The sequence below is a fragment of the Fonsecaea nubica genome (assembly GCF_001646965.1).
Source record: "Fonsecaea nubica strain CBS 269.64 chromosome Unknown Scaff9, whole genome shotgun sequence".
Lineage (NCBI taxonomy): Eukaryota > Fungi > Ascomycota > Eurotiomycetes > Chaetothyriales > Herpotrichiellaceae > Fonsecaea > Fonsecaea nubica.
The window spans coordinates 79,459-102,612 of record NW_019173682.1 but is presented as its reverse complement, the minus strand read 5'-3'; the positions used below and the strand labels follow the sequence as shown (position 1 = coordinate 102,612).

At 51.9% G+C, this 23,154-nt stretch overlaps 5 protein-coding genes across 5 annotated transcripts; 4 read left to right on the top strand and 1 right to left on the bottom strand.

Annotated features, from left to right (window-relative positions):
- Nucleotides 1-1,054: 1,054 nt before the first annotated feature.
- On the bottom strand, nt 1,055-2,464 carry AYO20_02112 (hypothetical protein; the record flags this gene model as incomplete). Its single annotated transcript, XM_022640418.1, has 4 exons — nt 1,055-1,841; nt 1,917-1,984; nt 2,041-2,184; nt 2,276-2,464. The coding sequence occupies 4 exons, from the start codon at nt 2,462-2,464 to the stop codon at nt 1,055-1,057; spliced, it is 1,188 nt and encodes a 395-aa protein (XP_022503475.1).
- Nucleotides 2,465-4,932: 2,468 nt separating this feature from the next.
- On the top strand, nt 4,933-5,991 carry AYO20_02111 (hypothetical protein; the record flags this gene model as incomplete). Its single annotated transcript, XM_022640417.1, has 1 exon — nt 4,933-5,991. The coding sequence occupies one exon, from the start codon at nt 4,933-4,935 to the stop codon at nt 5,989-5,991; it is 1,059 nt and encodes a 352-aa protein (XP_022503474.1).
- A 1,426-nt stretch (nt 5,992-7,417) lies between these two features.
- Nucleotides 7,418-9,254, top strand: AYO20_02110 (hypothetical protein; the record flags this gene model as incomplete). The annotated part of the gene is made up of 2 exons (XM_022640416.1): nt 7,418-7,546; nt 7,599-9,254. 2 exons carry the CDS (start codon nt 7,418-7,420, stop codon nt 9,252-9,254), a joined length of 1,785 nt encoding a protein of 594 aa, XP_022503473.1.
- Nucleotides 9,255-10,626: 1,372 nt separating this feature from the next.
- On the top strand, nt 10,627-13,969 carry AYO20_02109 (hypothetical protein; the record flags this gene model as incomplete). The annotated part of the gene is made up of 3 exons (XM_022640415.1): nt 10,627-10,772; nt 10,868-12,625; nt 12,673-13,969. The coding sequence occupies 3 exons, from the start codon at nt 10,627-10,629 to the stop codon at nt 13,967-13,969; spliced, it is 3,201 nt and encodes a 1,066-aa protein (XP_022503472.1).
- A 7,017-nt stretch (nt 13,970-20,986) lies between these two features.
- On the top strand, nt 20,987-22,854 carry AYO20_02108 (hypothetical protein; the record flags this gene model as incomplete). The annotated part of the gene is made up of 3 exons (XM_022640414.1): nt 20,987-21,566; nt 21,630-22,195; nt 22,249-22,854. The coding sequence occupies 3 exons, from the start codon at nt 20,987-20,989 to the stop codon at nt 22,852-22,854; spliced, it is 1,752 nt and encodes a 583-aa protein (XP_022503471.1).
- Between the last annotated feature and the right edge of the window lie 300 nt (nt 22,855-23,154).

Sequence of the window (23,154 nt, the reverse complement as noted above, 5' to 3'; positions counted from 1 at the left end):
CAGCCAAGCTCGGTCCTACGTGGTAAAAGCACATTTGAAGGAGACCATCTCACGCAAAGATATCGATCGATAAAGAATAGATGCTGGAGGTTAAAAGTATGAAAGCCTCGACAAGTCCGCGGCGTCGTCGTTTCAAACAGTATCAGCCGGAAGGTCCAGAAAATCAAATGGTCTCCAAACATGCAGCCTCTACACACATCAGAATTGGTGTCCAGAGAAGCGGGTATGCTCGCAGTCGGCATTTACAGACTTGTATCCTTCAGATCTTCTGCCCATATGATGGGACTTTCAAATCCATCAAATTTTAAGATAGGGCCAAAATAATAGTCGAGACGAAGGATTGAGGACGCCATTCGTCATGGCGGGCTTCGTTGCAGATGGCTGAGTCGTACTCGATACTGAGCGCGAGTACACAGTTCTCGGTATCTTTGGGTCAACTGACATTGATCTACTCCGTAGTTAGAGTGCCTGGGGTGACCACGAGGCCATACGAGCCCCTTGTACGTGTCGTGTGAGGCTCGGCGGGCGTAAGGCGGCGTCGACGATATCCCAAAGCGGTAAACATCTACAAGCACCAACAAGCACCCTGAGATCAAGCTCCAAACGCTCTCTCTTGGCGACAAAAGACGATCTTAATCAAACTCCCAACCGCGCCTGGATACTCTCTTCCTACTTAACATCTCTATAATTCATCCAGAGCTTGGCTCTTCTCTCTTTAACAATAACCTCAACTCCTACACTAGACTTGGGCGGCCACAGCAGAAAGGTCAGCCGTACAAAATATGCGGTCGCGAGGTCAGGAGGTAGAGAGATTAGATGGTGAGATTTTCTCAATCTTCAGCATTATGTACCTAGCAGAATCTATCACTGCGATTTAAATCCGGTACGCCAAAATACTGCTAAGCCTGACGAATTTAACTTGTCCAATCATGGCCGCAAAAGAGATCATGATCGTGACAGGAGAAATGGCCGTGCTGGAGGCAAAGAAACAGACAGGATCGCACTCCGCCCTGTCCTTTGCCGACACGTTCAGACACGACTTGGAGAGGTGTCGCTAATAGTTCTGTGGAGTCTTGAAGTGCTCTTTCGACAAGTACACTCCGTGTCCGCGAGGAAAGATATATGTGTCGGGATTGATCGACTCCGTCAGTGTCTGGTCCGGCCAACGGCTCTGGTATAATCTGCTGTTGTTGATGTACGTTTCCAAGTTCGTCTTGGCGGGGAACACGATGTTGTTGCTCGTCCCCTCCTTGCGGAACTCAGAATGGAACGGGCGGCGGTCCGAGTCCTTGGCCGTGTCCCCTGCGGCCAGGTAGTTGTCGACGAACTGGGGGAACGGAGCGAAACACCGCGCGCCGGACACGCCATCGCTGCAGAACTCGCTCACGGCCACGTCGGCGGTCCGGGCCTTGGCCCGCACTGAATAGTTGTAGAGGAACCGACGTGCTCCTCGCTGGCTGACTGCGTAGGCGAAGAGGCCGCGGACGTTGTACGGCTCGGTGACCACCCGCGTGAAGGTTCCCTGGAGCGGTTCTGCAGAGTCGTCCAGGTAGCGGTTGCCTTCCTTCCGAGTCTCGGTTCGAAGTGACTCTGGCACCACAGTTGGGTCGTTGTGCGTGATCCAATAACTATGGTCGCCAGAACGGCTTTTGGCGCCGCAGTACCCGATCCAGAGGACGTCCCAGTCGTCGCCGTAGGGTGAGTGCAAGGCTTCAGGCTTCTCCACCCCCTGGAGGTAGTGAAGTCCCCGAGCAAATTCCACCAGTTGCGATTTGATGTTGATGTCCCACTCTGCGTCGTCCTCAAAAATCAGGGCGCTGGACAGTCCCTCTGATATAATCCTTCATTGACAACATTAGTGGAAGAAACTTTACTAAGGGGGTTGTTGTTCATGATGTTGACTGTTCGCAATTTACCTTTGGAATGCATTCAGATGGCCCCGATAACAACCGAGTGTAGAGTTGGACTCGCGCATGTTCCATCCCTGTGGCCCAAAGGATCAGTACCGAAGTAGAAGCGATGTCTGTTCAAGTCACTGACCGCCGGAATGGCTTTGATCGGGATATCCTCCCCTTTCACGCCATCAACCCAAGAAATAGACAGATCACACTGCGCTGCAGCCAGAGCCCATACATCGCGCTTGTCGGATCGCTCTGGTAGCGAGATGACGAGAATTTTTTCGAACTGAACCCAAGTACATCAGCTTGGTATGTCACCGCTGTGGGAAATGGAAACCAAAGCATCGCGCACCCACCCCTAGAGTTGAATTTCTCACGTCGTCAAGGACACCCTGGCCCAAGGGCCCAATGTTCAAAAGGCTGCTGGGGACGACTGAACGGCGTGAGAAGATGATGACAGGGAAAATGAATATGAGCAGGCCGGCCAGCGATATCACAAGCCGCGAACACATCTTCTGGCGCATTATGTGACGGGTTGACAGTTCGTCTCCAGGATACAATGCCATCGTGGAGGTGACGGGCAATCTGAGATGGCCGCTGGGAGAGCCAGAGGAAGCAAAAGAGCGTCAAAGGTCACCATGGCCATGTATGAAACAGGAGATACCTTATTCGATCACTACGAAAGGCTGTCCCGCAGGGGCAACGCGATATGGAATTGGGGCTTACCTTGAGTTTGCTACAAGGTTAAGGGAATGATGGGGGGGCGCAAGGGCAAGCCCAAGTGCAAGCGCCAGTTCGTACAGCCGTAAAGTTCGCATAGTAATTACTCAGTAGGATCTGTCACCACCAAATCTAGCTAGCTGGTGGTAGAACTTGGAGATGTTACTTTACTCCTGTCGCCACCTCGTATTGTCATCTCGTATCACTACCTACTATCGCCACCTACTAGCGGTATCTACTATCACCACCCACTACTGTCACCTCGATACCACCTATTTTATATAGCTAACCTCAGTATCGATCTCTTTGATGTCTAGTTATTCTATCAGTCAAGCAAGAGACCTCACTACCTGACCTTGAACCTTGACTAGCCTGGTAGTCCGGTTCCTGGATACGTTTACAGGAACATTTACCCCAGGAACAACGACGCTAAACACCATGCCTTACATGTAGCGAGTATTTCAATCTATTAAGGTGCTTTGACTACCTCTCACATTCATCATGTATGCACCTCCATCCAACAATTACGTCTTTCCACTGGCGATCGATAGTACAAGAACCAAGCTCTCCAGACATTCTGTATTCATTCTATTCGACATGGCCCATGGCTAGTTTCCGGCGAGGCTCTTTTCTACAAGTACATTCGTCCTTGTACCTCGCACACTCCATTATCTCGTTCCTCGGCCTTTTTTTCCTTCCTTTTAATAGCTCTGCATCGTTGTCGTGAAACTTGGCCCTTCTCGACCCATTATAGTACCGGGAAATAGTCACTATTCCTAGAAAAGAAAGTCAAACGAACTTACCGTTGCACAAACTTGGCAAAGGTTGGCACCGTCTTGCACTTGTATTGTAGCGTAATGGCAAGTGTCCAGATAAGGTTTCGGAAAGATCACTCAGGATCAAGCATTGGCTTTCACTTCGGGTGCTTTGATCCGAATCAACTATCCTCATTTTAAGACTCTTGATCGGTTTGTTAACCTCACCCGACCCTTTCTAGCATTTCTGCCTGCTTTCTGTTGTGTGGTCGGCATTCTGTAAGGTTTCCTTGACGGGAGTTTGAATTCGTCAAAGTTCGCCCAGGTGCTTCCCCCTTTTCCCTGCCTCACATTGCCATGGGTTCAACTCATCGCGACAATCGAAATTCTGTTTCCCATTGACACGTCCGAACCGCCACGGCAGCCATTCCGCAGGATTGATCATCCATCTGCGTCAGATTGGGTGGCTTTGCATTCACCTGGACAATGTTGCCATGCAATGACAATTCCATCCTCCTCCAGGGTCCAAAGAAGCCCCCTTTCCCTTGTCGAGACATCACGTTTTCCCAGGCAGGCGTTACCATTGGATTATCTTGGATTGCCTCTATGCTACTAACTCCAGTGGTAGAGCCGGGGCATCCGCAGACACTCGCTCCCTATCCAGACCCACCAGTTTGTCCAGTCTCAACTCTGTCAGATCACAACGGTTACGGTGGCCAAGTACACCGACCTACTGGGCTTTCCAAAGTCCGTTCTCTGAGCCTACGTCTCCGAGCCCTAGAGATCCTCCCACGCCCACACAATATGTAACTGACCTATCGACCTCAACAGTTACCGACACATCTTGGCCTGCCGCCGTACCGTAAGACGGCCTCACGCATCCAATCTATCCAGTGACCAGGGCTGGACCGAAGAGCCTACAGGGGTGACTGAACTAAATTTCAGAGGCGTCTCTTCGAGTTTGACGTCGAGGCCGTAGCTGTCAAGTGCGAGACACCAATGAACGAGATCGTTCTTGATCATCCAACTGATTCGACAGGGGGAGTTTGTCTGCTTGCATGGATAATGGGATCCTTGCTTCACCTTGTTTCTCAAGGTCTGAACCATTGGCTAATGTTGCCACTGAGGCTTGGGATGGGTTAAAATTGAATTATGGCTACCGTTCCCCATCTCAACTTGCTAAACTGGGGGGATCGTCGCTTGTGGGCTCGCACTTGACCCATCGGCACCATCGATACCGTATACTGAACTTTTCGTCTGACAGCATTCTTGGGAGCGATTGTAATCAACTAGTGTTATCGAGGCAAGAAGACTCGCTTATTTAGCGCTCGTCTCCACTGCCCAGGACAGATGTACTCGTAGCATATACTGCATCCCCATTCACGCGTGGATCCTTGGGCATAAGGGGTGATTGTGATGGGACATCCCCTTCTACCCCGTGCACGCAACATGTCTTCGAGGATAATCCATTCCGCTGACTTGACTCGCCCTCACACGACACTGTCTATTGCGATATCCTTCTTTCATTGTTAGGTGCCAGGAAGTCGATTGACACGACCATGGGCTCACGTCGGTTCACACCGTGCTCGCGAGAAGTGGTGATTGCGGGGGCTCTTCTCTTCATCGTCTTCATCCTCTTCTTTAGCCCGACATCACCATCCCAGGCGTACCACGAAGTCATCAAGAGCTCTTTTGTCTCGTCGCCTTTCGCAACATCGACCAAAGGACCCGTGGTTCCCGGAGGCACTCTACAGCGGCCAGAGTCCAAGTATGCATACGTCGTATACCTGGCACCCACCGAAAAAGAGGATGCCGGCGAGGAAGACACCGAAGATGACGTCTATCTCACGTCCGTGCGCCTCCTCATCTACCAACTTCTCCATGATCCCGAGACACGAACCAACAACTCGATTCCCGTCGTGGTCCTGGTCTCGCCGCAGGTCTCGCAGTCGAAACGACGCCGCCTAGAGCGCGAGGGCGCCTGGATCGCCGAGTTCCCCTCCATCGAGCTGGAGACGGTCAAGCCGGACCGGCCCCGCTGGAAGCACGTCATGGACAAAATGAACGTGTTCCGCCTCACGCAGTTCGAAAAGGTCCTGCTCATGGACCTGGACATTGTCCTCTTCAAACCCCTCGACGCCATCTTCGAGGAGCCCGAGACCGACATCCAGGACAACCTCGGCATGGAGAACCAGACGAAAGATGACGAAGGGCCCCAACCCCAACGCTATCTCCTGGCCGCCGACTCGTCTCCGATCGGCAGCGACAAGCACCCGTGGCCGGCGCCGCGCTCCAAGGCCCTCAACGCGGGATTCATGGTGCTCCACCCGTCCGAGGAGATGCTGGCGCACTATCTCAGAATCGGGTCCATCGACGGCCGGACTCCCATGCTGGCCCCCGAGAACAATCTGCTCGAATACGTCCACCGGCCCGACGGCAACATGCCCTACTCCCAGATTCAACACTACTGGGTCATGAACCACCCGGTCTTCGACGACTACAAACACGGCATCGCGGCGGTGCACGAGAAATGGTGGCGCAACAGTATGACCGATCACCAGTTGAAGGAGATGTTGCTGAAGCCGCGGTGGAAGATGGAGGGCTATTGGAGTCGGTGAGACGGATCTGGCCCATTGACTTGGACGGATGCGCCTGACGACATGGTACGTAGGAGACACGAAGTCATGTCATGGGGAGACTAGATATGGTGGAAGTTGGAGATTCAAAACAGTCCAGTATTTTTGGGGGGAGGGGGATTTCCATATTATATAATGACAGATTTATCTCGCACAGGAAGCGCCCCGAAATTGAAATTGATCTTCTTCAAATATCAAACCTGAAGCAGGCCGAACCCCAACGATGAAAGGTGCTTTCAGGACCTGGTGTTGACCATTGCAACAGGACCGATATCTGACCATCGACCACCTGTGGGATGTTCGTCATGGTGCTGGAGACGATGTCGAGTATCCATCGTGTCAGTCGCCGCTGGTAATCAGTGTTGATGTCGCTGTCCTTTGACTTGTAGCCGGTGGCACGGTGCATCGAGATCAGCCAGAGGTAGCCAGACTCTATATTACAGAATCCTTGCGGCCATCTTATCCAAGAACAATGCTTGCGTTTGTCTTTGATCCCCTGGCAAGTTACGCAGCCGAAGCGACATGGAGGAGGCCATGGCGCGAGCACCGTCGTAGGTGAGAACATGCCCTATGGAGACACCTACTCGTGTCAGCCTCGAGGAATAGGCAATAGGCGCGTCTTACCGCGTACTCGTCGATAATGGACAGGCAGATGGGCAGGGTGGTATCTAAATGTCCTAACCTTTATCGAGAAAACTAGCCCTACTTGTACCGAGTAGTCGGTGGGTCAAAATCTCCACTGGAGGTCGATCACCAAGAAAACCGGGTCTCACAAGTAGAAATCATTGAAATGACACGCGAAATTGTCACATGCTTTTTGCAACAATCCGACATGACTTGCAAGGGGAAAGTCGCAATCTTCCTTTCTAGGTCTTACGAGCATTGCGGTATTTGAGAGATAGGGTTTGGAGGCTGAGCTGTCTGAGACTAGTGGTATGAATGCAAGCACTAAACCTGCAAAGCTGTAAAGCTGGACGAGGGCTTGTAAATACCGGATCGCGGCCAAGGCTACGAGGGGGATGATTCGGGGCCTAGTTGGGCGACGATCAACCAGGGGTCAAACCATATCTCTCCCACTACCACTCCTTGTCCTCTGAACCCCCACTTCAAGATCACAATATACCTCGCTACCCGGAACCAACTCCTGAGGGCTTGCGAAAGGGAAAGCAGAGGAAGGGGGGTGGCGTTGGAACGCGGCTGAGGTTTGGGGAGTTAGAACGTCGCTTCGCATCACGATGCTTTCCCTTCCAGGTACATTCCACCTCACGACATCTCACCGACGAGGAGCGTTGGACGTCACACACACACACACAGAGTTGTCATAGCCATAATAATCCATCCCTCAGGAAACTCAGCATGTTGAACTTCTGGACCACTATATTCGGCATCTCCCAATGACGAGGTCACTATGGGCGGCGACGATTTGGAATCTTGTGCGAGCCCCGGCAGCGGCGAAGATCACGAACTGCTCGGATGTGACAGCCGTTCTCCCGAATCAGATGAACAACTCAGCCTGCCAAAATGGGTACATACAGAGGTACGTCCTATCGACATGATCAAGATCGGCAATGTGCTCATTACCGCTGTAGCGGGAAAGCCTCGTCAAGCGCTACTTCGGGCTGCTGTGTCGAGTTACTAACGAGGTGTGGGAGCATCGTCTCACTTGCAAGATATTGTACATGACCCTGGCGTCCATGTTCGCTTTGGCAACTTTCTTACTGGGGAAGAATTTTGATTCAATGTTTTCGGGCTCTAGAAACCAGTCGGATCAAGCTCCAGTTTCACCATTCAGCGGTGCCTTTGCGAGGTTCCCCGGTGTGAATGACTTGCCGTCGAGACAACGTCGGATAACGCTGGTCGGGGTGTGGGAAGACGACTATTTCGCACCATATCTGCGGCACTTCTACTACACCGTCCAGAAGAACGCTGACTCGGTGGATCTTTTGCTTATCAACCGGTTAAAGACTCCCGACAAATCGTGCATGGACTTTGACGGGGCCGGGGTGAACATTACCTGGGGAAACAACATCAAAGTCGTCTGCATGAGCGACGACGAATATATTCGTCGACATGTCGATTTCATGTGCTCCCAAACGTTCGGCTGGGGTTGCAATGCAACCGAGCATGCCGAAGTCACCGCGGAGTGGTCCAACCGCGAGGATTACCGCAACTACGAATGGCGCCCCTTTCTTGGCTATATGATGAAGGACCTGTTTCAGAGTTCGCAGAATCCGTTCTGGGCCTGGGTGGACCAGGATCAGCTCTTGGGAAACTTCGCACGATACCCGTTCAATCTTCTGTCGCAGCTCTCACTCGTCACGGGGCGAGAACGCATGCCTGACGCGCTGTTCATGGCGGGACAGCTCACAGCGTTCAATTTCGACGACCAAGCTCTGGGGTCCGCCTGGAAGAGGTTCCCTGGCTTGAAAACCCCGGCTCACTTCACTCGGTACATCGATGGGAAATTTCCCAATTCACCCGAGGAGCGGTACTGGAGCGAGGGCTACCTCCAATCGGGAGACGACCTGCCAGGCTCGGAGCTCTCTTGGGCCATATATCCCGATCTGCATGGCGACGACTACCTTGATGGAAAATGGGGAACGAGAAATGCCAGTCAGACGCATGTCATATCTGGTCGTGAGGTGTTGCAGTTGGATAGGACGTTCACGAGGGAGGAGATCGAACAGCTCATCCTAACGGAGAGGCACTCTCCCATTGACAATTTAGGCGGCGTTGGGTGGACTGGAGGTGTGGACGGTTCCGCGTACTTGATTAATCAACCACGTCTCAACCCTGAGGAAGCCAAAGCTCTCGCGGTGAAGGATGCTCAAGGCAAGGGCGGCAACATGGCCATCCATACAGGCGTCGTCGACATTCAGGTCATATCCACCAACTGCACAGTCGAACCCAAGTTCGTCACACAATGCATTGACCTCCATCCCCTCACGAGATCAGAACCTCCGATCTACAGACAGAGCGTGGTGCGTCTGAAGGAACAGCCACCGATGCATGTGCTCCGACGGCTCGAGCTGGATGATAGACCGCGGGGATACGAGCGGAAACTGCTTGTTCACCATTTGTTCACGCTCTCGAGAGGGAACAAGTGGTTCGAGCTCCCGCCGTTCGACATCACCGATGATTTGGTGTTGATGTGCAACAACGATGCGGTGCAGGTGTTCAGAATGGGTGAAAATCGCGATCAAACTCTGTTTTATCGAGCGGAAGACGAAGACAACATTGGTTAAGGGCAGGGGAAAGACAGAGTCATTAGCGCGAGGGAGTGAGCATAATAAAAGGACGTACGGGTGAAGAGAATGGGGGGTTTATCTAATGTGTGGGAGCCTCGTATCTTGCGAAAACGGTCGACCCGGGCATCAACATATGTGTCCATCACCGGCAAGAAATTTTACATGTTCGCCTCGATGTCGTCTGTGGCATTGGCCAACCATGGCCACGATGTCGACAAGGCTCACGCTTCTGCGCAACCCCCTAAAAGCTTGCTTCATGAAGACAAATCCTCACATTCCGTCCCTGAAGCAAAAACGAGTCAGGCCAAGGGGATTCAGCCTCGTGTTAGTTTGAGTTTTCGAAGACTTGACACGTTTGTCCTCTGGTTTGACTCAAATCCCCCTATTCAAGATCGAGGATGGGAAAACAGAGATATGTGCAAGAAGCCACTGAGATGTACCATGGCTTCTCTCAGACATACACTGATACACGAGATGACCAAGCTCCCAAAAGACCGGTATGACTTCTACCGAAGCATTTCTCTCGAAGGCCACCATGTCTCCCTCTACACACAATCAGTGTACAGTCTCTGGAGAAGCTTGGTTCTTGATCTCCGTTGAGATGATTGAGGATACACGCATGGGCGACGATAGGAGGGATAGGGACCTGGGTGTTTGGGGAGGTCGCCGGATGCTGATCGTAGGGGTAGTTGATTGATGGCGAGGTTGAAATTATCAGTGTTGTCACCGTTGCAGTAACTGGACAGAGCCATGATGGTCGCGCACCTAGCGGGGCGCATGCTGCGGCTGGGCAGGTGTACCGAGTAGAGCGGCGTCACCCTCGTCCCAAACAAGGCTCGGCCGTGGAGTCAAATTACACTCCTCTTGGCGAGGGGAACCAAGGGTGACCTTTTGGATGTTCTGCCGCTGGTGGCGCCGCATCCGCCTTCCTTCGCTTGATTGAATCGTCTCACATCGAAGGCGCAGCGCAGCGCAGCCCATGTCGTCTACGTCTACGAGTACGGCCTTTCCCCCCTCGACAAATCAGATCCGCTACCTCGTACTCAATCATTTAATTACTCAAGTCACTCTCTCACCTTGATCTGTACATACCTCAACACGCTTCCAAGTATTGCAGTCTTAGCATCAATCTTTCTGTCTTCCTTTTCTGTATCGACAGCAGCTTTGTCTCGTCCCCGCGACTTCTCCTCCGACACAACGCTCACACCCCCTCCGAATAGTCCACCGCCCATCCTGGCGCATCCTAATTCTCGAGCCTGAATAGCAGGCAGTCAGCGATGGGCAACATCAGCAGCAGACTTGACGATGGCGCCCTGCTATACTTGAAGGATCAAGCGCGCTGTAGGTCCCATTGCCTTCCCCCGCCACTATGGCTAACAACCTGCCGCCAGTCTCCATCAGCTCAATCGTCGTCAGCAATGGCCGACGGAAAGGTCTTTTGAGCATCGTACCCAATGCCTATCCAGCATTGCGTCTACTTGGAAAGCCAGATGCTACGGACTACAGACCCATTTCGTATATTCAAGTGGGTAACGAAGCCCCCCAACGGACCGCATGTCCTAACGTCTTAACAAGGATCCCGATTCCTCCGCCCTTTCTTTTCTTCCTAGGCTCGATCTTGAGGATGAACTCGAAATCCACTTCACATTCATAACGCGACAGAACTCCGGGCCCCTTCCTGCGACTCCCTCGACGGCTACCCCCGCAGTAGATGCAACAATATCCGGGCTGACTTTCGCCTATGCCCAGAATGCTAAAGAGCTGGATACCCTCGTAACACGCGAGTTTCACGCCGACCCAAATCTACACAAGAATTCCAATGTCCAGTTTATCGGGGATTTTGGGACGCATGGGAGTCATGCGGTTACATACGAATGGACTTGGCACTGGAAACCCCCCAAGGCTCAAGAGGACAAGGGTGGAGGCTGGCGCAACTGCTGCAGTTTCCTTGAGTATGATTCCAGAGCCCACAGACTCAATACCCTCGCGTCCTTTTCGTTCTGGGTCCAAAACTCGACCCTTTCAACTGGATTACCGCTTGCTTCTCCGGGCCTGGAAATACCGATCCCGCCTCCGAGGCATAGGATGCCGTCGTCGCAGTCATACCAGTCCGCGGTCAGCGACTCAGAGGGCCCTTCTGAGCCACAGGTTCCAGCTTCGCCACCGATGCGGCCCAAAGACAGCCTCCTCAGTGCGCCAACCTCGGCGCCTTCGCTCCCTGTTATCGACGTCCAGTGCGCAAGGCCGGGGGAAGACGTTAGCACCGTCGAGGACGGCCCGGTTTTCCGAGCCACCATGAAGGCCTTGGAGCAGAAGACGGGGACTATGAAGGTCCAGATCAAGAAGGTGCTGAAGAAAGCCGAAGCGGCACAGCAGGCACAGGTGGAGTGCAACCAGGCCATGTCCGAGTTTTTACGAGCGCTTCAAGAGGCATCCATGTCCAATGCAACGGCTTTCAAGCCTGCTCTCGACCACTATTTTCTGAACATTGCTCAACAAATACTGAAATATGAGAAGGGAAACAGCACGCTGTTACAGAAGCAGATCATCGATCCCATTTCAAAGCTGTATAATATGGACATCAAACAAGTCGAGGCAAAGAAAAAGGACTTTGACGATGAGAGTCGAGACTATTACGCCTACGTGGGCCGGTATCTTGGTCAGAGGCAAGATTCTCTAAAGGACAAGAAACGTGCAGAGAGTGATTCTAAATATCAGAGCAAGAGGAAGAATTTTGAGCTCAAGCGATTCGATTATTCGACTTTCATGCAAGATCTTCACGGTGGCCGCAAAGAACAAGAGCTCCTCTCGCAGCTCACAAAATATGCCAATGGCCAGGCCAAGGCATTCCTCGCCACTGCGAAGAAGGTGGAAAGCCTAACTCCACAGTTGGATGCTCTCGTCAAAGAGGTCTCCGATGCTGACAAAGAATACAACTTGCAAAGGACGGAAAGAGAGGAGAAGAGAAGAAATCTCGAGAAGAATGGGCCAATTTCCGTGGATCCCGATTCCCATCATCCTCCCCCGACGTCGGCTCAAGCGGCAGCACAAAATGGCCATGGGGGCTATCAGTCAGATACTGATCTGAGCCGGGCGGATAGCACCAGCTCCCAGTTTGGCCATGCATCGATCAAAACCTTATCGCCTACGACGAATTCAGCGTTACCTGCGGGCACTGTCCTATCGACATCGCCGAGCGCAGCCTCCATCGCGCCAACGCCGAGCAAGTTTAAGGGTATCCGTGATCTTGATGAAAGCTCAATATCCACGACCGACAAATCGTCTGTGGGCCAGTATCGTAAAGAAGGACTGCTATGGGCATTAAGCAAACCTAACTCCCATATCGACCCTAAAGGAGCCTGGCACAAGTAAGCTCTTCGCCAATTGTCCTTGAGGTAGTACTAACCATTCCTAGATTCTGGATCGTGCTTGATCAAGGGAAACTCTCTGAATACAGCAATTGGAAGGACAAGTTGGATCTGCATCGCGAGCCAATTGACCTTCGCATGGCGTCCGTCCGCATTGCTCGAGATGCAGAGCGTCGGTTTTGCTTCGAAGTCATCACGCCTCAGTATAAGCGAGTTTACCAAGCCACAACTGAGGATGAGATGAATAACTGGATCAATGCAATCAACAACGCGCTGCAGAGTGCCGTCGAGGCCGGCGGGCAAGTCCCTCAGCAAAGTCGAAAAGAACACGTCGGACGTGAATTTGGACAGATGTTCAGTGGTAAGAGCTCATCACAATCGGGCCCGCACGGTTATTCGCACCGAAGTGACGCGGGCGGAGTGACACGGCGTATTACTGTGGGTGCTAGACCCACCTACACAAGGACCAGCAGCAACAGCTACGAAGAGAACCCGTCCAAGCTGCTCGATCTGATCAGAAACAACGACCATGGAAACCAGTTCTGTGCTGATTGTGGCTCGGCTGCGAAGGTCGAGTGGGTATCTCTGAATCTGGGGATTATCCTGTGCATTGAATGTGGCGGGATTCATCGATCTCTGGGTACACATGTTTCCAAGATTCGATCCCTGACCTTGGATGTGCACTCTTTTACCAACGATATCGTCGAGCTTCTCATGCTGATCGGTAATCGAATCAGCAACATGGTTTGGGAGGCAAGGCTTGATCGGGCTCTCAAGCCAGAGCCAAACGCTACCCGTGACCAGCGCCTGAAGTTCATAACGGCCAAATATGTCGAGCGGGCTTACGTGGAGGCTGTGTCCCAATATGGGTCTGCCGACGATACGTTACTGACCTCAATCAAGAAGCATGACCTTCAGGGAGTCCTCAAGGCTATCGCCCAACGGGCCAATGTGAACGCGCACGATCGATCTAGGAACACCCATGCGGTGTTTCTGGCTCTCGCAGCTGCAGACCCAGCTCGTCCAGTGTCTTCCCACTCGAGCACACCGGCGGGAGCTGTCAGAGCCTTCCCAATGGCTGAGCTATTGGTGCAGAATGGGGCCGAGATCCCCGTCGAACTTCCAGCCATACCCCTATCTTCCGCCGCGCAGCTGTATGTTGAGCAGAGAACAGCGCGCGCAACATCCAATTACGGCGGTGTCACAGACACCCTAGGGCCGTTGCCGATCGTTCACAGGGTCTCCCCATTGTCTTCTTCGTCAGACGGGTCCAACAAGCTTCAAAAGCGCGGTAGTGCAGGCGCAAGATTTGCGGGCAAAGTGGCGAGTCTGGGAGAACGATAGTACCGTTACAGGTCCAGAATGGATCTTGATGTCATGGGCCCAATCCTTTGCGATTCTTTTGAGGTGCTGGATACTCCCCCACGAACTCGCTCCAAGACAAAGCTGGTATATCTGGGGAGTGATTCTTCTTGAATATGACTATATGATGCATGTTGCCATGATCTGGGATGTTTATGTGGGCACAAAAGGGGTTTGTTGCGAATGGGTTTGGTCAATGCATATCCTACGGTGGTGGCAAGTATCATTGCCGGTGCTACGAAATCTATGCGGAATGAAGGTTTGGATCTTTGACTCAGCGACCTCCGGGCCAGGAGGCCAATCGACAAAGATACAGGTTGGCAGCACCTTGGGTGGCCGACTTTGTCGATCCAGGAGACGGGAAAAGCACAACTTGGATAAAGAAACGGCTTTGGATGGAGCATAAGATGATGCAGATGTAATGTAATAACGAGTATTGGGTACTATTTAGTGAATACACCGAGGCACGCTGTACCTTGGTTTGACGTATCAAGCATTTACCAGAGTCGAGAGAATAGTCAGTGGCACTATACTCCCTGAGCCAGGGTGTATGATCAAGTCCACCGCATAGTCAAGTCACCCTTTTGATGTGGATGATTGTCTCTTCAGGCAAGAAAAGAAGCTGGAGAAGTAGGAGAACCATGGGAAACTTGTCGTAGCTGCCTGGTTTTCTCATCACTTCTTCTTGTATGTAGTAGTAGTCGTCGGTCTCTGAATCCTTTATACCGCCATGGGTATGGTGCATGGTGCATGGTGTGATTGACATGCGCAGAGAAAAGAAGGAAAAATGTTCCTCTCTGCCTGCCTTGCTTGCGCCTTTATGCCCTGATGCTGATTGTGAATATGCACACTGCGCTTCCTCGATCGTCACCGTCGCCGTCACTGTCGTGGTTGTAGTGCTCTTTAAATCTTCACTAAATAGGAAAGTCCCTGCTGTACCCGGTATGTTGCTCTCGTGGCTGACCGGAGTCAGTCAGATCTCCCTCCATTCGATATGAGGCGGTGACAGTTCGCTTCCTCCTATCGAATGAATGGTGAGAGATGTGTGTGTTTGTGTGTTTTTCCATTGCATAAACTATTTTTTGTCAACGATCGATTCAAGTTCCGCCATAATATGGTGAGACTCTGCCTCTGCATGGAGGCGCAGCGAGACGCGGTCTGGAGAGTCCTCAGAGAAGAGGACATGCGTGGTCCATTGGCGGGTGCCTTTGTTTTTTCTTCTGGGTGGTCTCCGAGGAGGAGGATTCGTCAAACCAACAACTAACATGTGTAACGAATTCTGGGGATATGAACGAGCGATAGAGCAGGACGAGCTGCGCGAACAAGGGGTGGGGTTAGCTCGTATCTTCTCAACGGGGCATCTCTACGTCTTTGGGAGAAGAGAAAATGTAGTCAAAATCCAGGGGAAAAGCAGCAAGACCCGGGGAGATTGAAACTTCACACTGATGGGTGTAGCCAGATGTTTCGTTGGATGTGTCAATTCCTTTGCCCCTGGATTCGTCAGCGAACCCCAAGAGGGCCATGATACAAGCCATTCAGGGGTTTCGAGACGATTGTCTAGTCAGTTGGGATAAGAATAGAGTCTGGCAAGACAAGACCAGGGCGCGGAAGAGTATCCAAGGCAGGCCAGATGCAGGAGTAAGGAGTTGCGGTGGTGTATTCAACAAGGGAAGGTGACAGAAAATGTGGATGTGATGGGAATGGGTTCAGCAATTTTGGACTTTGGAGAACGAGGGACGACAAGCGAGCTTGGGAAAGACGGGAGTCCTTCAATAGCCTGAGAACTTGGTTCCTCGGGGAGAAAGCGCTAAGAAATGCTCCACAACTTCCCACAAGGAAATCTTCGCAGTGTTGGCAAACCGCTCACCCTCACAAGCTCATGAGTCGACCTCACAGCGCTGCTGCGGTGCGTGTCCCTGAGTTCGGAAAGACAAGTGGCACCATAGCGGGTCAGACAAGCCTGGAGGGAGTGCATGATAATCAGTGATTGGTGACTTGGATCAAGGACCGTTAGATATCGGAGCGGGTAGGGCAATAGTGGCGGCTAGATCGCAACGTATGCAGACAGTCAGGGATCGGTTCATTTCAGCTTGACCTCAAATCAGTCGAGATATCTGTAGGGGCGCTCCTTGTTGGTGAGGCAACTATAGAAAGTAGATTGATGGTTCAATAAAGCATTGGATGGCCACGTTTTGTTGGAAGCGAGTTCTGAAGTCTCTTGGGTGTTTCTCGTAGGTAAGTGACGTGCTTAGCGAATCCTTGTAGCCCAATCAAACCTTCGAGCGAAGGGATTGAAGAACGCGAGCATATCAAACAAATTTTCGTCACGCAGGAAGACACAAAAGCTGTGGAATCGCGGTGGACGAAAAGGGATTTCTACCCAGAAACAAGCAAATACTCGTCTTCCTTCAGGGGCATATCGAGTAGGCATTCGCGGATGCCATTGGTGCGCCATGGAGACCTAGGATCCTGCGATAATTTAGCGAACTGAACACTCCACCGTCGTGAATGCAGAGTCAAAGGTCTTTAAAAACCTTCCTTCCGAAATACTGGTGTGCTGTAGTGACTTGACAGGCCGAGGAGATGGGACATATTTGGACGGAGTGAGAAGCCCAGATACATTCTCGAGCGAATAGAAAGTCAGAACTCACGATCGACCCCGATACCTCTGAGGAACAGCAGCCTCAGGCAACCAATCAGTGGAACAGTGGAGGAAGAAGGCCCTTCTCAGATTCTTGCAGTGACGCTCTGATTGGGCCCGTGCTCATTGCCGGACAAACCCGGCCGTTGAAGCCGTTGACACTCAGCCGGTTTGAATTCATGCAGACGTTGTCCATTTGCGACGACAGTCCCACTATCCACAACCCTCAGTGCCACTGTGATGTGTAGTATGTGAACTGTTTCAATAGTCGACAGTGGATGTCGCCAAATTTTCAGAAATAGACCATTCTGTATGATGATTGGGTTAGCCGAAAAGACAGGCTTCTCACAGTCTTACAACATCATTGGCTGCAGGTTCCTTGCCACAACAAGTCTCGCCAGCCAAAGGTACGGTTCAGGAACCTGAAACGCATTCTTATCGACCACACATGGCAGACACTGCCGATCCGGGTCGTTCTGCTTCGCTCCGCCGAGTGGTGTGATTTTTCTTCTTCGCAGCAAAGCCTTCTTGCGCAGTTCCATTGCCCTTCTTTGTTCCCGCCACAGTTGCCGAAAGTTCCTAAAGGACAAAAGTACCTGTACGAAGTGAGCAATCCTGAAGGCCGAGAGACGATCACTTCCCTTTACACAACTGCTGAAAGACATGGTCGGAGACGCCGACCTTTGGTTATGTTGATCGTATCCTGAATTAGCATCTCGTCTCATGAGGGAAGGATTCGAAGATTTCTTCGTATAGGCACGATGCCGAAATTGAGTGTACAGGGCGCGGAAGTCTGCTTAGCGCGAACCGCGCCCAACGCTAGCTAGAGACATGTGGGAGGGCAGCATCGCCTGAGCCACAGCATGGTGGAGAGGTCAGGGAAGCGAAACGGCCAGTGGCAAATGCATGGGGCTTTGGAAGAATGGGCTCAACTGGTTAGATCTGGGACAGGCTTTGCGGATGGGGATGACGGGGACAATGGTAAATAGCTCGAATCAGTGAGGCCAGTCGGAAAGCTGCCAGGGAGTCAGAAGAGGGCAGGGGGGAAAGTGTCTCAGTCGCCTCTTGGCCTGTCGATAGACGATACGGGACTCTGGCGCTCTAATTATGGCATAAGGACGAGGAACTGAACAGACGGTATTGAGTACCGGCGAAACCTTCCAGGTGCTGCTGATGGGCTAATTTGGTGTACAAGACCGTTACAGACAGGGAGAATGTTTTCAGACAACAGAGACATTCATGGGAGCCTAGCTGCGAAGGACTTTCCATTCCTTTAGCGATCAGCATCTTCGAATATAGGAAGTGGAAGTGATAGGCACTGATGATCAGGTGGATGAAGAAATGAGGTTGGAACAAGGACACTAGTGGTGCCAAGCCTATGACGCAAGCCCCGGGTTCGCTGGATAGATTTTCCATTCCGAAGATCGCTAGACTTTCTGTGGCAACTCCAACAGATGGGAAATGCACAACAATCGCATCTTTTCATTCTCCATATTTTCTTTTTCATCGGGTCGAGCAGGACCCTGCTCCGGAATCCTGGAGACACCCTGACACCCTTGACACCCAAGCTGCTCAGCCACAGGCAAACGTCCAGCCACTCATCTGGAACACATCCTTCGGATCTTCTCTCTATGACCCAAGACAAGTTCGTTCTGTGGTGCCGTTTCCGCCACATGATCGACATCAACTGGAGAAACATTGTTGTTGCCACCCAACCTTCGACCCAAAGGACCATTCGGACAGCATGCCACGAACTTGGGCCAGACGCAAATTGCTGATTGACACGGAACAGTCTGTACAAGGTGATGATCATTTTTTTTGACCGTTCCTGCGTCGTTCTAACAATAGCAAGGCTCGTCGTGCATAGCGATCGTCTGCCAATGATGCCATTCTACCGTCATACTTTTGGGTTGGGGACAAACGGGCAGCAGTTATTTGGAAAAAAGAGTGTTCTCATCTGTGCAGAGGTCATGGAATATCCCTGCGCCGGGCCTAACGGCGGTCTCCAATACAACACCCTCTGTCATCTAAACACACAGCGACGCGAAAAGATTTTCCCGTCCACTGCGGGGGCTCCTCCGACCGTATTGGCACTCCCACTTCGTAGCCGATCGCGTGAACGCCAAAACAGTTCCAAGTCTGATCTACACCGAGGCAGCATTTGTCACGTTTGGTTTTTGCGGTGAATACAACAAAACGTAAGATAAGCTTTGCTGTGGTACATTCTGGATAACCAAAATCGTTTTTCAATGACGTTTCGTACCATTTGGTGTGATTCTGAGTGACAATCAGACTGTGGCAGTTCTCGACAGTTGTCCACTTGCAAGGAATCCAGATCGCCGCAGAAGCCGAACAGTGGAGCAGAAACTCACAACGTTCGGAGTGTGGCTTGCCTATCCTTGGACGGTCCAGAACTTCCCAAAGAGCTCAATTCAGGATCTACTTTGCGCCCACTTAGGCCCCAACCTGCCACAACTTGAAAGAACCCAGCACCACCCAATTGTCAGCTGAACTCTGCACCGCACAAATGTAGCTGCTGACGGTACCCGACACTGACCCTTGACCGGAATACCCTAGTCGTCCCAAACATGCAGGACCGCCGCCTTTCCGTCTGGCATCCCCCCGTCCTGATGGGCACGCAATCACTACTGCAAACAGGCTTCACACTATTAGGTGGGACCCTGCCCGCGGTCTGTGCCTATTGCAATAAGCGACGGACAGGCGATTCACCTATCTAGCGAATTACAGTCCATGAGGCCTACATCTTGCGACTTCACTACCCCTGTCGAACGTTGCCACACTTTCTAACTCGGGCTTCGTGGCTCAGCGGATCCCTTTTGCGGACTCCCTTGGTACTCACTAGTATTTTTCAAGTCTTCTCTTTCGAGCTCCTCCTTGCCTGCCTGCCTGCCAATACCATGATCCATCGTCGAGGTATACGAACCAGATGAACAAAAATTCCTTCTGGATCGCCCAAGGTTATGGCAGCACTAGCTTCGAAATGGACAGATGAGAGAAAATTCCACGCAGCCAGACCACGTCCCCCACTGATCCACATGCCATGCAAAAACAAACGTACGAAGAACTCCGTACCAGCTCTAGCAGCCCTGCGGATCTCACAGGTTGGAGGCCTCCCATTGTGCTGTTCTGTCTGCGAACCCCCGCTAGGGCAACGACTTCCGAGCGATAGCTCAGGGCAAGAGCCTTCTTCAGCCACTTGTGGTCTGACGGTAAGTTGCTCCCTTGGGTCCAGATCGATTACTCTGTACCAGCATTGGTGGTCGCGCATTACCGCCGTCTTGTTCTATATCCACAATTGTCCCTTTACTAGTACACAGTATCGCATATATGATCCGAGCCAATACACGCTCTTTGTTTTGACCGTTCCATCCACCGTTGACAAACCACGGACTCTGCGGTCTGTTCGTTTCGCTCCCGGGTAAAAGCTCCCTGGAATATTCTCCTGGTGAAAAAGAACTATCGATCCTCGGCATCCTCTCAGTCTCGGATATCGCGATACCGTTGGAGTCTTCCTCACTCCTGATCATCTACGCCTTCGACCAGGGCTCTATTCCCGCTACCCCCAATCATACAGTGGACTCTTCCATCAGCCACCAGCTTGAAGTGGACCCTGAAGCCGTTGTCGAATTTTACTTGCTATGTGCCAAAGGCTTGAGTAGAATGTGCGTCGCTATGGCCCCCCTAGTCATTAACATCCATGCCGCTCAGGACAGATATGAGACACGGTTGGACATGAGTCTTCTTCTCTCACCAGAGCTCATCTTTTGCGCACCATTACTCAGACCAATAGTTCTGACTGCTTCTCTGTCTAGCCCTCTGAAACACCCTCGAGGACCCTTGTCAAGCACGCTCATTTCCAAATTTGGCGCCGAGCTGGCTGTTTCATTTCCTTTCTTGGACATACGAACAAGATAAAGGAGCCCTCAACAGAATTCCTCTTAACAACCAACGAGATCATTCGGATCTCTCCTGATCCGTGCTCAGCCTCCTGCTCGGTTCGAACAAGATCGACTTCACTTCTAGCTTAGGTATACCTATTTGAGGTACCATCTTTTGGCGCTTAATTCGTTTGTGTCTCACCGTTTGGGGCAATATGGACTGACCGATGGCTGTCTTCTGGGTACAGCACTACTATACACTTCCCGTTATATTTGAGGGTTTCGGTATGGGCGACGAGCCTCCCCTTCGACAAAATCCCAGATTGCGTGACAGCGACGAGCATCTATCAAGAGGTCACTTTTCCCCCAGTGTTGTGGTCGACAGGACTGACTTTTGCAGAGCGGCCTCCACAAACGTCTCTACCCGTTCCGAATCCCCCTTCGGGACAACCCGCCAATATGGAGTTCGAACCATATCCTCGACAGCAGTTTGCCATTGGGAACTATGCAAGCACGGCAGGACTCGATATGTCGAGTGTCGCGGCGGCACTGCCAGAGTACCAGATGCGCCAGTATCAACAGTCGCCATATACCCAACCTTACCAACCCTCCGCTTCCAATAATCCATCCGTCATGTATCAATATCACCAAGGGCCGCAATTTGCAGGTCAGACTGCCGCTCATATCAACCCCCCATATGCTCAACAGTACCCGTCGCAGTATGTGCAAGGAACGCCGTCGCGGCAGCAGCAGCAAGGAGCGGCTTATCCGCAATTTGTTGGCAACCCAGGAGGCCCAGGCGGCTCTCAATCGTACCTAAATCAAGCGTTTATGGTACAGCAGCCAATGATGCACAATCCTGGAGCGGCTGGTCAACAACATCCGCATTCACAGTTTTCACAACCACATGGGACCGCGGGCTACATTTCACCCTATGGCTCCCGGCTGCCAACCGCCTATCCAGTGCCACAACTCCGGCTTGACAACAGTCTTGCACAATCTCAGGCAGCAGGGGTTTATCCACAATCAAATTCTCAAGGTATGGAAAGTCTTACCGCGTTGAGGGGTCTGTGCGTGACTGACACATCTGACCTGCATATAGTCAGGAGATCTAGCTCAAATTCGTCACTACAGACATCCGTGCTCAGAGGCCCTCCAAGGAAACCAAGGCAATCTGGTCATGCCCTCTGGGTTGGCAACTTACCCCCCGCGACACATATAATTGACCTCAAAGATCACTTCGCAAGGGATGCGACTGAAGAAATCGAGAGCGTCTTCTTGATCTCGAAGAGCAACTGTGCCTTTGTCAACTATAAGACCGAGGCTAGCTGCGCAGCAGCGATGGCTCGCTTCCACGACTCGCGGTTCCAAGGGGTGCGACTGGTTTGCCGGTTACGGCGTGGAAGTTCTGCAACAGCAACATCATCGCAAACTGCGAGCCAACAACCAACGACATCTACCGAAGCGACAACCGAGGCCGATACAGCGCCCAATGAAACATCGATGGTTGACGGGACAATTACAACAGAGCCAGAACCCATAGAGAAGGTGAAGGAGAGGTTCTTCGTGGTAAAAAGCTTGACCATTGAGGATTTGGAGCGCAGCGTCGTCAGCGGAATATGGGCAACGCAAGCGCACAATGAGGCCGTGTTGAACAATGCGTATCAGGTAAGTGTGAAGACTGATGGGAATGTATCGACTTTGCCATTGACAGTTTTTAGACCGCAGAGAATGTTTACCTCGTCTTCTCAGCAAACAAGTCCGGCGAGTACTTTGGATATGCGCGGATGGAATCGGCGATCGGCGACGAGGCCGCGGCGAATATCGAATACCAGCCACGACCGGAGACGCGAGAGCCTAGTCCAGCAGACCTGCCTTTGACCATACCGACACCGGCTACGGCGACCGCACCCAAGGGACGAATCATCGACGACTCGGCTAGAGGGACAATCTTCTGGGAAGCAGACTCAGAGGGGAAAGAGAAAGAAGAGCAACATACAGATGATGACCCCGGCAATGTTTCAGGAGAAGGCTATGAATCAACCAGTCCAGCGACGCCACAGACTTTTGGGAAGCCCTTCAAGATCAAGTGGATGTCGACGGATCGTCTGCCTTTTTACAGGACCAGAGGTCTCCGAAACTCACTGAATGCGAATCGTGAGGTGAAGATTGCCCGAGATGGCACCGAGATTGAACCCACTGTCGGCCGGAAGCTGGTGAATATGTTTCATCGTCCTCCTGTGGCATCTGCCAGCCCTAGTGCCACTCGACCACCGCAACCTCATCAGGGGCCGATGGGGGGGGTCATGTACGGAAGGAGTTATTGATGCGATGTTTTCTTTAGGGATTGCCGTTTTCGTTTTTTTATTTTATTTTGACAGATTTAGTCATTGTGATGTTTCATGTTTGTACGACGACATGATGCGACGACAAGAAAAGCAAGAGTAACGTCAACTCCGAGCAACAATATTCGAGTCACCTCGCAGGGCCACTAAGAACATTCTCTTTATCTGGTTTACCCTCGCTCTCACCGCCCTTTTACTTTCCCACCGAGGGACAAAGAACACGAAAACAACTACGCTTGGCAGGCCGAGCCTTCTTTCAATTCATTGTGAATGGGGGGTTTA